This window comes from Oncorhynchus clarkii, chromosome 16 (genome assembly GCF_045791955.1).
Source record: "Oncorhynchus clarkii lewisi isolate Uvic-CL-2024 chromosome 16, UVic_Ocla_1.0, whole genome shotgun sequence".
In the NCBI taxonomy this organism is placed as follows: domain Eukaryota; kingdom Metazoa; phylum Chordata; class Actinopteri; order Salmoniformes; family Salmonidae; genus Oncorhynchus; species Oncorhynchus clarkii.
The window spans coordinates 27,542,427-27,558,080 of record NC_092162.1 but is presented as its reverse complement, the minus strand read 5'-3'; the positions used below and the strand labels follow the sequence as shown (position 1 = coordinate 27,558,080).

At 39.3% G+C, this 15,654-nt stretch overlaps 1 protein-coding gene across 3 annotated transcripts in view; it reads left to right on the top strand.

The window, feature by feature from the left end:
* The first annotated feature begins 852 nt into the window (after positions 1-852).
* LOC139368289 (actin filament associated protein 1-like 2) overlaps positions 853-15,654 on the top strand; it is a 134,511-nt gene continuing 119,709 nt past the window's right edge. For 2 of the 3 annotated variants that reach the window (XM_071107036.1, XM_071107035.1), the window contains exon 1: positions 904-1,094. In XM_071107036.1, coding sequence (XP_070963137.1) covers positions 1,079-1,094 — 16 coding nt within the window. In that variant the 5' untranslated portion in view covers positions 904-1,078. Of the gene's footprint in view, positions 1,095-15,654 lie in introns of all 3 variants that reach the window. The other variant, XM_071107034.1, reaches the window with a different exon arrangement.

Genomic DNA, 15,654 nt, shown 5'->3' with positions numbered 1-15,654 from the left:
TGATTCAGCTTTGATATAACGTTACTAAACGAGCACCATTGTTAGAAGTGATAATATTCTATTTGTAATTGGAAATAATAATAATTTGTAATGATAATGAGTATGATTTAGGCTTAGGAAACAGATCTTGATAAGATGTCATTTTAAGCGATTGGAGCGCCGATCGTTTTTTATGGTATTTTCGTGGTAATTAAATACAATTTATTTCGAATGTATCTGCATTCATTTTCCAGAAATTGTTTTACTAGCTCCGTTTATTCTCATATTGAAAAAGTGATGGAGCACAGCAAATCGGCATCGAAAGCTTGTCAACATTAACATATTGTAATGAAACAGCAGGGAGCAGATCTCGAACCCTCGATCTTCGAGCCCGAGGTCCAGCGCGCTATCGACTGTATCACAAAAGCATGCTCGTGCAGCAGAGTCGATTTCCGCGATTATAAACCCAGGGTCGTTTCAATATTTTGACTATATAGAAACTGCATGGGGCAAAATTGCCTTCGATGAGGAAACAAAAATAGGCAGAAGGGAGAAATGGTCTGCAAAATAGTTCACAGCAATATTTTTTGAGAATGTCTGGTAATGCTATTCTCATTTAGTAGCTCACCTGTCCCTTATTCAGTGGTGCCTATAGCCTAGTCCTAGGACATCAGATCCTGTAGGCAACCCATCAGGAGCCCTATACTAGAAACAGCCTACTGAACAATGGCACGAAAGTCTACCAATATCAGCTAATACCAGTAGAGGTCGATGTTTGAAAGCAACTCGGAATCGAAAGAACCGAACCCATGTCGAAATCAGTGGGAACTCGCATTTTGCAGCACACGTTTCAAAAAAGCATGTGATCAAAAGAAGCATCGGACATCATTGATCACGTGGTAATCTTACTTTGAAACAAGCATCAGTACATTATATCGGATCAGTAGTTCTTTGAAAACTGCATCGGAGCTCCGGTATCTATCTATCAAGCGTCCCTTCACGAGCTAGTGTTGACATTCACTGACCGGCTACTACAGCCTGGGATTGTCTTCTCCGAGACGAAACCGTGAGAACCGAGAGGCTTGGTCGTGCGTTGAGAATGGAAAAGCACAAAGGTATGGGCATAATGTATCTAAACTTCCAAAGTGAACCGAGGAAACAACGTGCGAGTCTGTGTTGTTTTTCTAAGCGCCTGGTCCTGTAGCCTTCTGGATCTTACTCAATATCTTGGATTGTGCAGTCCTTTTGCAGTGTAACGACAGATAGAGTGCAGTTTAACTGCAGTTATTCTGCAATTACTGCGTCCAAAATACCACAGTGGAGTGCAGTTTCAAAACTGCAATCTTTTTTTGTAAAGGCAGGAACGCAATCAGATTAGAATGAGATTCCCTTGGTCCGACAGTGTTAACCCACATTAAAAAATACTATAGTATTCACTGTAGTGTTTTTGCGGATTTTTCTGTAGTATCCCATCTAAAGTCTGCAAAAACACTACAGTGAACGCTATTGTTTATTTTAGTATACTGTAGTATTTACAGTTAACTAGTATAAATACTGTAGTAAACAAACTGTAGTAGTATATACTATAGTAATTCATGTGTTTTTTTTCGGATTGTAGTATACTGTGGTATTTACTGTAGTGTTTTTGCAGATTGTAGTAGTATACTGTAGTATTTACTGTAGTGTTTTTGCAGACCCGTAGTAGCATACTGTAATGTTTTTTGCAGACATCACTGTAGTACTTACTATAGTGTTTTTGTTTTATTATCTTTGACATAGAAGTGGAGACTTTCTCCATGACAAAATCTACTGGAGAAATGCTAAAAGAGCAAATTGTCCATAACGGGTAGATGGGTCTAGGCTCTGAACCGATCATTCAGCACTTCTGCTATTTTCTATAACCTGTTGGGGAAACAAAATTGTCTATACATGATATGTAGGCTTCTCACTTATGGGTGGCACACATTGGATATGGGGGAGGGGAATAGGCAGGGTACAGTATATGTAAATTAAATACTGTAGTATTTATATAGTATTTACTACAGTAAAAAAAAAGAGTGTTTTTGCATACTAGCGTTTTTGCAGACATTTGCAGATAATATTGCAATATTTACTAGTATTCTACTATAGTATTCTACAGTATACTATAAAATTATATAGCAAGTACTACATTTGATCGAGGGATACTACAGTGTGTAGTATAGTATTCTACAGTTTACTAGATACTTCTATAGTAAGTACTGGAGTATTCTATAGTAAACTGTTTTGACAAGTAAATATCTGTCCTGGCCTAATTCTGTTCTCTCTGCTTCCTCTGGGAGGAACAATGTATATGTTTCATCCCTCCATTCCCAACCCTCCATTAATGGTTTCTCTCTCGTAAATAAACACAAGTTCATCCACAGCAGTCACTGGAGATGAATTCCAGTAGCAGCAATTGTTCTCCCAAGATTCCGCAGATTCCTGCGGTTACTTTTCTCTCTGAGAATGTGTGCAGCGGTTAATGCTTTATTATTACTCACTGATAGACCCTGAGACGTGGGTGTTTATGGAATACATTACCACCTTGACTATTATGACTGCATGTAATTGCATTACAGACACAGATCAAGAAAACACACATGGCTTATAAGTTATCTACATAGGATTTGTTTTACTTCAGGACCCCAACCAAAGTAGAATGGTGCTTCATATATGGCTGTCATCATTATCGTTAAATTTAGCCCAGTGGGAAATGTTGATTTGAAACTCTCTTCATCAAATGGTTAATTTAGTGCCTCAGACCTAGGCTACAGGTAAAACAAAAGCGGTACTCATCTCGAGGTCCTAGATACTGTGAAAACCCCTTGTGTATTATTCACATACCTCACTGTGTGGGAGGCATTGGCCTCAGAACAATGTAGTTGTGAGAGTTTTGACGCAGTTCTCTTTCACTTCATTATTTGTCTTCCTCTTGAGAAAACTGAACATCTATGCTATGTGATGTAAGCCAATGTTAGCAGGATTTATATCCATGCACACAACCTACATGTCAAAGGCTGCGTTTAGACAGGCAGCCTAATTCTGATATTTTATTTCCACCAATCACTTCCAATCTTTTCACGTCATATCTTTTTCAGAGCTGATCTGATTGGTCAAAAGACCAATTAGTGAAAAAGGCTCATTCAACAAACAACTCATTCAACTAATCAAGGGCTTGGCAGTTAGTTGATTAATTGAATCTGGCATTTTAGTGTTCGGGTAGAACAAAGATGTGCACCTTCTGGTGGATCGAGAAAACCCTCTTTTAGGGCATCTATGTCACCAGGTACGTCATCTAAACCTCAAAGTTATTGGCTGTGTTCAAGAGCATCAAAATCGTGATGTATCATGGGTAAATTGTGACTGACTGACTGACCTACAAATAATATTGAGTAGTTATTTATGATAAAAGGTGATCAGTCAGTCTCGACCCGCCTGTAAAGTCAGCTGGAATGTCGAACGTGTCCATTTACATCTGCAATTACCCCGAACATTTGAACACTGGATGGGCTTTGAACCTGTAACCTGCTTTTTTGGGTTTAAGGCTCAGTGGGTTTGCCTGGTGTTGGGATGTAGAGGAGGCTGGCTATAAGTTCTAACTGGGAAAGTGGTGCGTGGGTAATTCAGGAAGCCGAACAGGACTATAAAAATGATGAAAAGAAAGCTCTCTTCCTGCTTAGCAGCGGTAGGGCGCTGAGTTTCTTTGGGGGTTGTGTGTGTGCTGTGTTGCCCTGTGTGTTTCACACATTGAAACATGCTTTTGGGTGATTCCTCGTGTGTGTGTGTTTGCACGTGGCAAGCGTTTGTACATTCACTCTGCCAAAACAGTACACAGTTGCAGTCGCTCAAACTTCTCGATAACTTCAAACAGTCTAACCAGGACTTGTGTCTCCTAGGCTGGTGTGCGAACAGTGGAAACGTTGGTTTGACATAGGCTATCCAATCTCTGGGGTTAGTTGGGGACAGTCAATAAATTACACAATATAAATGGGACAATATCTTCATGTTGCACATATTTTAGTTGTCTCATTAAATGCTTTAAATATTTGTATATGAAATGTTATATTTGGTTTGAATTTTTTTGCGCCATTGAGGCAATCTCCAATTTGGAGTAGTCCATTTTTCTTTCTTTGTTTCTTTCCTTTCTTTCTTTATTTCTGCCTGCCTGCCTGCCTGCCTGCCTGCCTTTATTTAACCAGGAAATGCCCATTGAGACCCAGAGTCTATTTTTCAAGGGAAACCTGGCCAAGGCAGCAGCAACAATCAGTACATTACATAATTAAAACTATTAATAATTTAGAACAACACTGGAGCTAAAATGGAACCCTGGGGCACACCTATATTAATCTCAAGAAAGCTAGTCTTGTGATTGTCAGTATATACACATTGTGTTCTGTCAAAGATCATTCCTAAACCAATTTACTGCCCCTTCACTGAGACCAATGTTTCTGAGTCTAGCTAGCAACAATTCATGGTCAACTGAATCAAAGGCCTTTGATAAATCCACAAACAGTGAGCACAATGTTGCTTTTTATCAAGTGCATTAATAATGTAATTTTCCACTGCCATAGCTGCAGTTGTGGTGCTGTTCCCCGATCTAAAGCCAGACTGAATCCCGCTCAGTATGTTCTTTTCAATTAATACGTTTTGAGTTCACAAGGGATTAATAGACTTTGGCCAGGATAGGGAGTTTGGCGATAGTTATTCACATCTGAGGGATCTCCTCCCTTTAGCAGTGGGAGGACTTAAGCTGATTTCCAAATGCTGGGTATGGAATTTGTCAAGAGCCTCAAGTTGAAATTGTGAGCCACAGGTTCAGTAATAATGCCAGCTGTGATAGGTAGGGGTCCAGGTTGTCTGGACCTGCAGACGTTTCAGTGTCTACTGCCTTTAGTGCTTTATAGACATCCGTTTTAAGAAACAGGCTCAAAGTTAAAATGGTTTACATGAGGGCCTATATCATAGTTGACTGTAACAGAGCTTACATTCGAGGCCTGGGCCCCACCATTATTAAAAACTGAACCAGCAGATATGAAGTGCTTATTAAAAACCTCTACAATATTGGCTTTATCTTTCACTTCATTGGAGTCCATCATTAAATGGTCAGGAAGGCCAGAGAATACATTAGAACCTGATACTGATTTGATTAGCTTCCAGAACTTGGTAGGGTTGTTTAGGTTCTCTGTGACTGCTTTTAAATAGTAATCTGATTTGGACTTCCTGATCAAACCTGTGCATTTGTTTCTTAGCACTCTGAAGGAGGCCCAGTCAACAGGATTATTTGTATGTCTAGCTTGAGCCCAATATATATTTATTTTTCTAATTAATTCTGCAAAGTTATCTGAAAACCAGGGATTGTTCCTTCCACCGATTCTACATTTCTTCACAGGGGCATGCTTATCACAAATGGACACAAATTTCATATAAAAATAGTCCCAGGCAGTGTCAACATCGGGAATCCGACTTACTCTGTCAATATTATGGTGCAGATCATGTAAGAATGCTTACTCATCAAACTGTCTAAAATGTATTTAAAAAATATAACGGGGTTTTGGTCATTTTTGTATTTCTAACACAAGCAATTGCACAGTGATCACTGACATCATTACAGAATATCCCAGTCGATGTGTATTTGTGAGGGGTATTCATTAGAATAATGTCAAATAGAGTTGATTTGTTTCTGTGCTCTGGGATTCGGTCTTGTCGGCGCATTAATTAATTGAGTGAGATTCAGAGAGTCATACAGTTTTTAAAAGAGTCCGATACAGATGTAAGCATGTCCCAGATCAAATCTCCTAAAATAACGAATTCAGAGTCATTTAACTTGTGCAGGACATCAGAAAGAAAGCTTGGTGCGTCTCCCGAAGCTGAGGGCGGTCTGTAGCAGCCGACTACAGTGGTGTGGGAGTCCTTATATACGTTCACTTTATTGGCTGTTCTCTCCTGATGACCAGGTTGGACATGACTCCAACAGGGTCACTATATGACCCAACCCAAGGAAAACTGTTAAGGGACCTTTCATTCAGTGACATTCCATTTTTTCTTATAATCTCGCAAATCTCATTTTTGGACAAGACAGACTTTATGACCAAAATTATCCTATTTACACTTTGTAGTCAATTTGACACATTAAATGTTTCTCCTTTTTAACACCAATAGATTTAAAAAACTATGATCTTGTATATTCTTTAGGGTTAGGAAAGTATTTATGAGTAAAACTTTTTTTAAAATCGTTTGGAGGCCTTTACGCACAAAATATAGCATACAGTGGTTTGATTCATCCTGAAAATAGCCATATTCAATTGTTCAAGCTATGAAATATTGGAAAGTGAGAAAAGTGTGCAGTAGGGGTTGAACAGATTTCCTTTAAATGCACCCTAATAATACTCACTAATCATGGAACTGTGATAACAACGGTCCAGTCATTGTGAACCGTGCGCCAGGCTCCAGGTTTAAAACATTCTCGAAACTATAAATCAACTCGGTAGGTTTGGCGATATATTTTCATTTGCACATGGCTATAGAATTCTATAGCTTGGGTCTACACATTTCATCCCTGACAGTTATAAGGTCAGCATTTCATAAACTTCATTTTGGTAAAGGTGATATGCTTCAGTTTACTGCCATATGACTAGTTTCACATTTGTCTCCAGCGATCATGAGATAAAATAGATAAAAAACAATTGTCATTTATGTTTACAATCCCCTTATCCAAATGGCTTACTCATTTACCTAGCTCTTATCAATAGCTCTTATCAATTTGAAAATTACAGTGCATGGAGAATTTTTATTGGATAAAATAAAGTACATGTTGTTCCACATGGAACCGACAGGTTGCTCGACTTTATTCATTGTTTCATCGCGCATAAAGGTGGTGTCATTCTGAGGGAATTAAGACATGGTCAGAGTACAGAATGTGTAGACACACCTCTGCCACACCTACAATTCTTTGATCTCCCTCCCAAACAAATAGCGGGTGAATAGCATGCTACTCTCATCACTAAGTTCAATGTCAGAATACGCATAAAAAGAGAATGATGTTCCATTTACGTGCACTTAACTCGGGGTCAGAATTCCCCTCCAATATGCATAGTATTTTGAAGACACCTTGCATTTGTGTCAATTTCAAATGATGAAAAATGCCTTCCTCAGTTGTGTTCGCCCTGCTCCAGGCCACAATTTAAGTGTTTGCTTCCCAGGTGTAATGCCAGGCATATGAGGTTAAACTGGGATATGAGGTTGTGCGGCGCACAATCGGCCCAGCATTGTCCTTGTTAAGGGAGGGTTTGGCCGGGGTAGGCCGTCATTGTAAAATAAGAATTTGTTCTTAACTGACTTTCCTAGTTAAATGAAGGTAAAAAAATATATATGTTAAAAGTGTGCTTTTCCCAATGCTCAATTTACTCCATATTTTGTTAGAAAGAATTAGGCCTGGGTATTTGCGAAAAGCCACAGACGGTTTTTCAATACCGTCAAAACTAAGATGAATTGAATTTTACCCCTTTTCTACCCAATTTCATGGTATCCAATTGTTTAGTAGCTACTATCTTGTCTCATCTCTGCAACTCCCGTATGGGCATTGCAAAACAAGCATTTGTGTAACAGTATTGAGAGAGCATTTAGCATTAGCATTCAGTGGCAACATTTACACAAAAAAACAGAAAAGCATTCAAATAAAATAATGCGTTTTCCTCCAGATAGCAAATGTTACACAACCCAACCAAGCCGCACTGCTATTTATGAAAATCGCAAATGAAATGAAATAAATATGCCATCTCTCAAGCTTAGCCTTTTGTAAACAACACTGTCATCTCAGATTTTCAAAATATGCTTCTCAACCATAGGAAAACAATCATTTGTGTAAAAGTAGCTAGCTTGCGTTAGCATTTCGCGTTAGCATTTAGCGTTAGCATTAGCGTTAGCATCCAGCACGCAACATTAACAAAAACATAAAAGCCTTCAAATAAAATCATTTACCTTTGAAGAACTTCTGATGTTTTCAATGAGGATACTCTCAGTTAGATAGCAGATGCTCAGTTTTTCCAAAAAGATTCCTTGTGTATTAGAAATAGCTCCGTTTTATACATCACATTTGGCTACCAAAAAAAATCCGAAAATTCAGTCCTCAAAACGCGAACTTTTTTCCAAATTAACTCCATAATATCGACTGAAAACATGGCAAACGTTGTTTAGAATCAATCATCAAGGTGTTTTTCACATATCTCTTCATTGATACATCGTTCTTGGACACATGCTTTCTCCCCTGAACACAGCATGCATCCAACCCGGAAGCCAGCCCTACCAATGTGTTGGAAGAAACACCGTGCACCTGGCAACCTTGGTTAGCGCGCACTGCGCCCGGCCCGCCACAGGAGTCGCTGGTGCGCGATGAGGCCTAACCCGGACGAGGCTAGGCCAATTGTGCATCGCCCCACGGACCTCCCGGTCGCGGCCGGTTACGACAGAGCCTGGGCGCGAACCCGGAGTCTCTGGTGGCACAGCTGGTGCTGCAGTACAGCGCCCTTAACCACTGCGCCACCGAGACCCAGGACCTGGTATTCCAACTGATTATAGGCTTCTAAAGCTAACAACTTACTGCGCCATGGAGTCTTGATAGAAACAGTAGAGAAAAAAAACGTGTCTATTTAATAACCACATTCATTGCTGGACAGCAGTCATTAATGTGCATTGTGAACAGATAATTAATCTCAGAGCAATGCCTTCAGAAAGCCTTAGTTTCCCATCACTACAAATTAGTAGCCTACTCTGCAGACACTGTTGAATAGATCAGTAAAATGTACCTTGCCTTGAATGCAACCATCTAATCTAGGACTACGAAAAGGGGACACAAATTGTACAATATACAGTCAGAAAGTCAGAAGTTTACATACACCTTAGCCAAATACATTTGAACTCAGTTTTTCACAATTCCTGACATTTAATCCTAGTAAAAATTCCCTATCTTAGGTCAGTTAGGATCACCACTTTATTTGTCAATGGCTTCAGGAGAAGCATAGCACAATTACAGCAGCCATGAATGTTTTAAATGATATCACTGAAGCCATTGACAAAAAATCACTGTGTCTCACTTTTTATTGATCTCTCTAAGGCTTTTGATACAGTTGATCATGCTATACTAAGGCAGAGATTGTCGAGTGTAGGTCTTTCGGAGCATGCAGTTGCATGGTCTGCTAACTATCTGTCTGATAGAACTCAGTGCACTCAATTTGATCTGCTTATGTCTGTTAAATTGTCTGTCTTGAATGGTGTGCCCCAAGGCTCTGTACTTGGTCCTCTCTTATTCACTATTTATAAAAATGATTTAAACAAAAATGTCCAAAATGCACAACTTCATTTTTATGCTGATCATAATGTTATTTACTGTTGTGCCTCGCCTCTCACAAAAGCTTTCCAGAACATGCAAACAGCTTTTTATACTGTTCAACATTTAAGCTTATCCTCAATACTGACAAAACTTAACTAATGGTGTTTTCTAAAGCAATAAATAGACCTCTGAAGCTTTCACCTATTACTATCTGTCAGGGCAAGGAACCTCATATAAATATCTTGGAATTTTAATTGATGACGGCCTCTCTTTTAAATTGCATATTCAACAACTTACAAAAAAATTTAAGCTGAAATTGGGATTTTATTTTAGGAATAAGGCGTGTTTTTCTTTTGAAGCCAGAAGGAGAATAGTATCAGCTACATGTATGCCTTTACTAGACTATGGGGATATTTTATATATGAATGCTTCCGCTCAGTGTTTGAGATCAATTGACACTCTTTACCATGGCACATTGAGATTTATTTTAAACTGCAAAACCCTTATGCACCACTGCACTTTGTATACCAGGGTTGGCTGGCCTTCTCTAGTCACTTGTAGGCTCAGTCACTGGTATACTTTTATTTACAAAGCCATTTTGGGTTTACTACCTTTTTATTTGTGCATTTTTATTGTTCAGAAATGTGATGGGTACTCTCTTTGTTCGCTGGACTTTATCCTGCTAACTACTCCAAATGTCCGAACTGAATTTGGTAAAAGGGCATTTATGTACTCTGCGCCATCGTCAGACCAGAGGACATTTCTCCAGGAAGTACAATCTTTGTCCCCATGTGCAGTTGCAAACCATAGTCTGGCTTTTTTAAGGCGGTTTTGAAGCAGTGGCTTCTACCTTGCTGAGCGGCATTTCAGGTCTTGGCTGATTTCTTTTGATTTCCCCATGATGTCAAGTAAAGAGGCACTGAGTTTGAAGGTAGGCCTTGAAATACATCCACAGGTACACCTCCAATTGACTCAAATGATGTCAATTAGCCTATTAGAAGCTAAAGCCATGACATTTTTCTGGAATTTTCCAAGCTGTTTAAATCACAGTCAGTTAGTGTATGTAAACTTCTGACCCACTGGAATTGTGATACAGTGAATTATAAGTGTAAAAATCTGTCTGTAAAGAATTGTTGAAAAAATAACTTGTGTCATGCACTCAGTAGATGTCAGTAGAAGATAGAAGACAGTAGAATAAATTTGTGGAGTGGTTGAAAAACGAGTTTTAGTGACTCCAACCTAGGTGTATGTAAACTTCCGACTTTAACTGTAACATCCATCTAGCCTGGAAGAAATTATTGTTCCAAGAAAAACTTTCCAGTGGTACTGATCCAATAATAAAGACTAGAGGTCGACCGATTATGATTTGTCAACGCTGATACCGATACCAATTAGCGCACTGTCTGTTCTCTCTGAGAGAAAGACGCGCAGGCTGGCAGCTTCTCTCCAAGCGATGCTCCACATGATCCTAAAGCCATCCTTTACGCTAAACAGCCGCTGCATTTGAATCGGGATTTGAATGATTTTAGTCTACTTTTTTGTACCCTATTACATTTTTTTGGTTTTGAACTAGGCCATACTCTGAAATATCCAACTGATGCCCCTGGTTTCTCCCTCTCACCAGGCTTCATAAGCTTGTAAAACTGTTATTTATCTTGCTGTGTATGCTGTGCAGTGTGTAACTGCAGTGTGTAGTGTGTATCAGGATGTGTAGTGCTAGAGCAAAAACAAAAATGTGCAGCCCTTTGGGTTCCTAGGACCAGGATTGAGAACCAGTGGGGTAGGAGAATGGGCAGGGTGTATGCAAATGAAGTACTGTAGTAGTATTACTATAGTTAAGACACTTTTGTGTTATTGCGGACATCACAGTAGTGTTTTGTACAGTGTTTCTTTTCCGGATAATACTGTAGTATTTACTATAGTATTCTACAGTATACTGCAAAATTATATAGTAAGTAATACACATGATAAAGGAATACTGCAGTATGTAGTATAGTCTACTACAGTTTACAACAGAGTTCTGTAGCAAGTACTGTAGTATTCTATAGTAAACTGTAGTATTTTTTTCATGTGGGTAGGTCAGATGTGTAGGCCTACAAATGTTTTGTGTGTTTGTCATTTTTGCTCACTCCCATTTGCGTATGTGTGCCTGCATGCGTGCTGTAGTATAAGCTGTGAGACTGTATCCTACTTCAACTCACAAACATACAAACTACACATACATAACCATATCTTTTTGACTTGCATGAAAGACGGATACATTACTCATGTCATCGTATCCCTTCACACTCATGATTGTGGTCAGAGGCTGCCTTAAGGCCCTATGCCATGAGGAGTTTTGTTTTTGTAAGATAAGGCAGGGAAGAAGGGAGTGAGGGAGAGATAGAGGCATAGCAGGATGCTTGAAAGAGGTGGCATCGGGTACAGTCAGCTTAATTGAATCAACAGTGTGGGGGTGGCATATTTTTCACCACTGTGTAGATCCGTTTGTTGGAAGAACTGCATCAGTGGCATAGAACTGTGAATCGGTCATTGAGATGCAATGGCTCTACGTTCTGGGGCTCTGCTGTCCACTTCCTTTTTAACATTTGGGCAATTCCGTGACAGAGTGCCCCAAATATATTTATGATGTTTTGGATCTTCCTGAAATGAAATCCATAAAATGGTACTTTGAGGGAAGGAAGCCCGTGTTGGTTTCATCTGAAACCTTAACCATGTGCTCTAAAATATGAATAGTGTTTAGAAAGGAGAATACACCTGATTTATTATGTAAATATCTCAAAAGTGACCTCTGATTTTGTTTATTTTTTGACATATTGTTTTAAACAGTTAACTCCACAAGTACATCAAATTGGGTCTCTGCTACTTTTGAAGTTATAATACATTTTTATGAGCACCACCAACACAGTGAATGTGAAAATGGATTCAAAGGGAACTCCCTCTGCTGGTGATTTGCTGAATGCTCAATCCTAAAGGAGGGCTTTGATTGGATAATAGCCTATAAAGTCAATTTATAAAATGGGTCATATCTTCAAAGTATCAGAGAGCCCATTTCCGGAAGATCTAAAACAACAAAATGGAATTGCCCCATGATATTTGTGTCTCACATAGCACATTTGATGTGACTAGTTGATTTTTATGTTCTACAACCCTGTGTGTTACTAATTTAGGCTTAACAAAGTTGATTTACTGTTTAATGGATGACCTGCTTCACATTTCCACCCCCCTCTTTTTTAAAATAATTGTTTTATTCATATGAATCTATTCTTTTAAACAATTATTTTTGACAAAATGAACGAGTCACTTTGCCATTGTAGTAGTTGGGATTCAGTTCAATTGCAGTGAATCGAATCATGTGAATCAAAATAATAATTTGTGAATTGCGAACAGCAATTTTTGGAATAAATATTAGCTGTAGTCTTCCTTTGGGATTATGTAGCTGGAAAACTTGTTTTGTAGATACCTGAAGTTGATCTGGGCATTCAATTTATGGGACATTGCAACTCGAGATGTAAGTCAACCTGCAAAGTAAACACTTCTAAGGTAAGATAAATATGTAAATAGGTACATTTCCTGAAGAAAACATGTGTGCTTTCTTCAGCTGTCTAAAAATATTTCTATGGTAGGGTGAGATGTATTAAACGCCCACACCAGTAGAAATGTTATTTTTCTAGCCGATGATCTGAGCTTACCCATGATGTTGCACAACGATTTACATCAATATGTCATCGTTTTAGTCAAAGTATGATTTGTAGTGACAATTTCGAATTGCACATTGTGCAAATCTGTGTGAATGCGGTGTCTTTCCCTGTGATATGATGTACAAATTGTTTTCAGCCTACATTTTGTTTCAGGGCAGGGTTTTATTTGAATGTTACCAATCACCAGCATGGCATTGTTTATTAATCAGAAACAGTTGCAAAGTTATTCCTCTTTGCAACTGATATGAGCCAAACAGCCTTGTGTCCACTTGGCCGCCTTGAGCCATGGAGCAAATTAAAATAGGAGGTGCCAGAAATTTTTCGTAACCCATAATTGGATAATTGGTACATTTTCACTTATTTTTTTAACTAGTCTGTATAAAAAATATATATCTGAACATTTTAATTGCGTGGTATGATAGCATTTTGCAAACCCGCTCCCCCCGTCGCCCCAAGATGAATGGTTTTGACCCATAAAGTTTTACGTCACTGCTTTGATTGGTGTAATGTTAGCTAGAAACCACAAGTGTCTATTCAGATAATGAAAAGGCACCCACGAAGGAAAATTCAAGGAACTTGTCATTTGCAGCATGCATTATCATGAGAAAAGTCATTGTAGCCTATCATTTAACTTCCTGTGTGAGAACCATCAGCACGGGCTGACTTGTACCGCAGCTGAAGCCTGCCAGCAGCCTACCTACCAAAGGTTGCACAGTGTCCATTACAATAAAAACATGTATATTAGCTATCTTTCAATAGTTATCCATATTACCGGAGCTTAATCTTATTCTTTCTAACTATTTATATGGCGTATTTGCGGACCATTTTGGCGACCACTGGGTCAGAAGTTTAATTGCACTCAATTAGTATTTGGTAGCATTGCCTTGAAATTATTTCACTTGGGTCAAACGTTTCGGGTAGCCTTCCACAAGCTTCCCACAATAAGTTGGGGGAAATTTGAACCATTCCTCCTGACAGAGCTGGTGTAACTGAGTCAGGTTTGTAGGCCTCCTTGCTCTCACACGCTTTTTCAGTTCTGCCCACAAATTTTCAATAGGTTTGAGGACAGGGCTTTGTGATGGCCACTCCAATACCTTGACTTTGTTGTTCTTAAGCCATTTTGAAACAACTTTGGAAGTATGCTTGGGGTCAATGTCCATTTGGAAGACACATTTGCGACCAAGCTTTAACTTCCTGAATGATGTCTTGAGATGTTGCTTCAATCTATCCACGTAATTGTATTTTCTCATGCTGCCATCTATTTTGTGAAGTGCACCAGTCCCTCCTGCAGCAAAGCACCCCCACAACATGATGCTGCCACCCCCGTGCTTCACAGTTGGGATGGACTTCTTCGGCTTGCAAGCCTCCCCCTTTTTCCTCCAAACATGACAATTGTCATTATGGCCAAACCATTTTATTTTTGTATTATCAGACCAGAGGACATTTCTCCAAAAAGTACAATCTTCTTCACCATGTGCAGTTGCAAACTGTAGTCTGGCTCTTTTATGGCGGTTTTGGAGCAGTGACTTCTTCCTTGCTGAGCGGCCTTTCAGGTTATGTCGATATAGGGCTCGTTTTACTGTGGATATAGATACTTTTGTACCTGTTTCCTCCAGCATCTTCACAAGGTACTTTGCTGTTGTTCTGGGATTGATTTACACTTTTCGCACCAAAGTACATTAATCTCTAGGAGACAGAACTCGTCTCCTTCCTGAGCGGTATGGCGGCTGTTGGTCCCATGGTGTTTATACTTGTGTACAATTGTTTGCACAGATGAACATGGTACCTTCAGGCGTTTGGAAATTGCTCCCAAGTATGAACCAGACTTGTGGAGGTCTACAGTTTTTTTTCGGAGGTCTTGGCTGATTTCTTTTCATTTTCCCATGATGTCAAGCAAAGAGGCACTGCGTTTGAAGGTAGGCCTTGATATACATCTACAGGTATTCCTCCAATGGACTCAAATGATGTCAATTAGCCTTTCAGAAGCTTCTGAAGTCAAGACATCATTTTCTGGAATTTTCCAAGCTGTTTAAAAGCACATTAAACTTACTGTATGTAAACATCTGACCCACTGAAATTGTGATACAGTGAATTATAAGTGAAATAATGTGTCTGTAAACAATTTTTGGAAAAATATATTGTGTCATGCACAAAGTAGATGTCCTAACCTACTTGCCAAAACTATAGTTTGTTAGCAAGAAATTTGTGGAGTGGTTTAACAACGGGTTTTAATAACACCTACCTAAGCGTATGTAAACTTCTGACTTCAACTGTAGATGGTGGGGCAATCATTTCACATATGGGTCCAGGGCACAGCTGGGAGCTGAGGTGGGTCTATAACAAGCAGCAACAGTGATGGACTTATTCCTGGAGAGATGGATTTTTAACAGTTGAAGCTCAAGCTGTTTGGGTATAGACCTGGATAGTGTGACAGAACTCTGCAGGCTATCTTTACAGTAGATTGCAACTCCGCCCCCTTTAGGTTAACCTCTACATCACCAGAGGAGGAGTAGGATGAGGGTACGGATAAAGGCTATAAGAACTGGTCGTCTAGTGCGTAGGGAACAGAGAATAAAAGGAGCAAATTTCTGGACGTGGTAGAATAGATTCAGGGCATAATGTACAGAG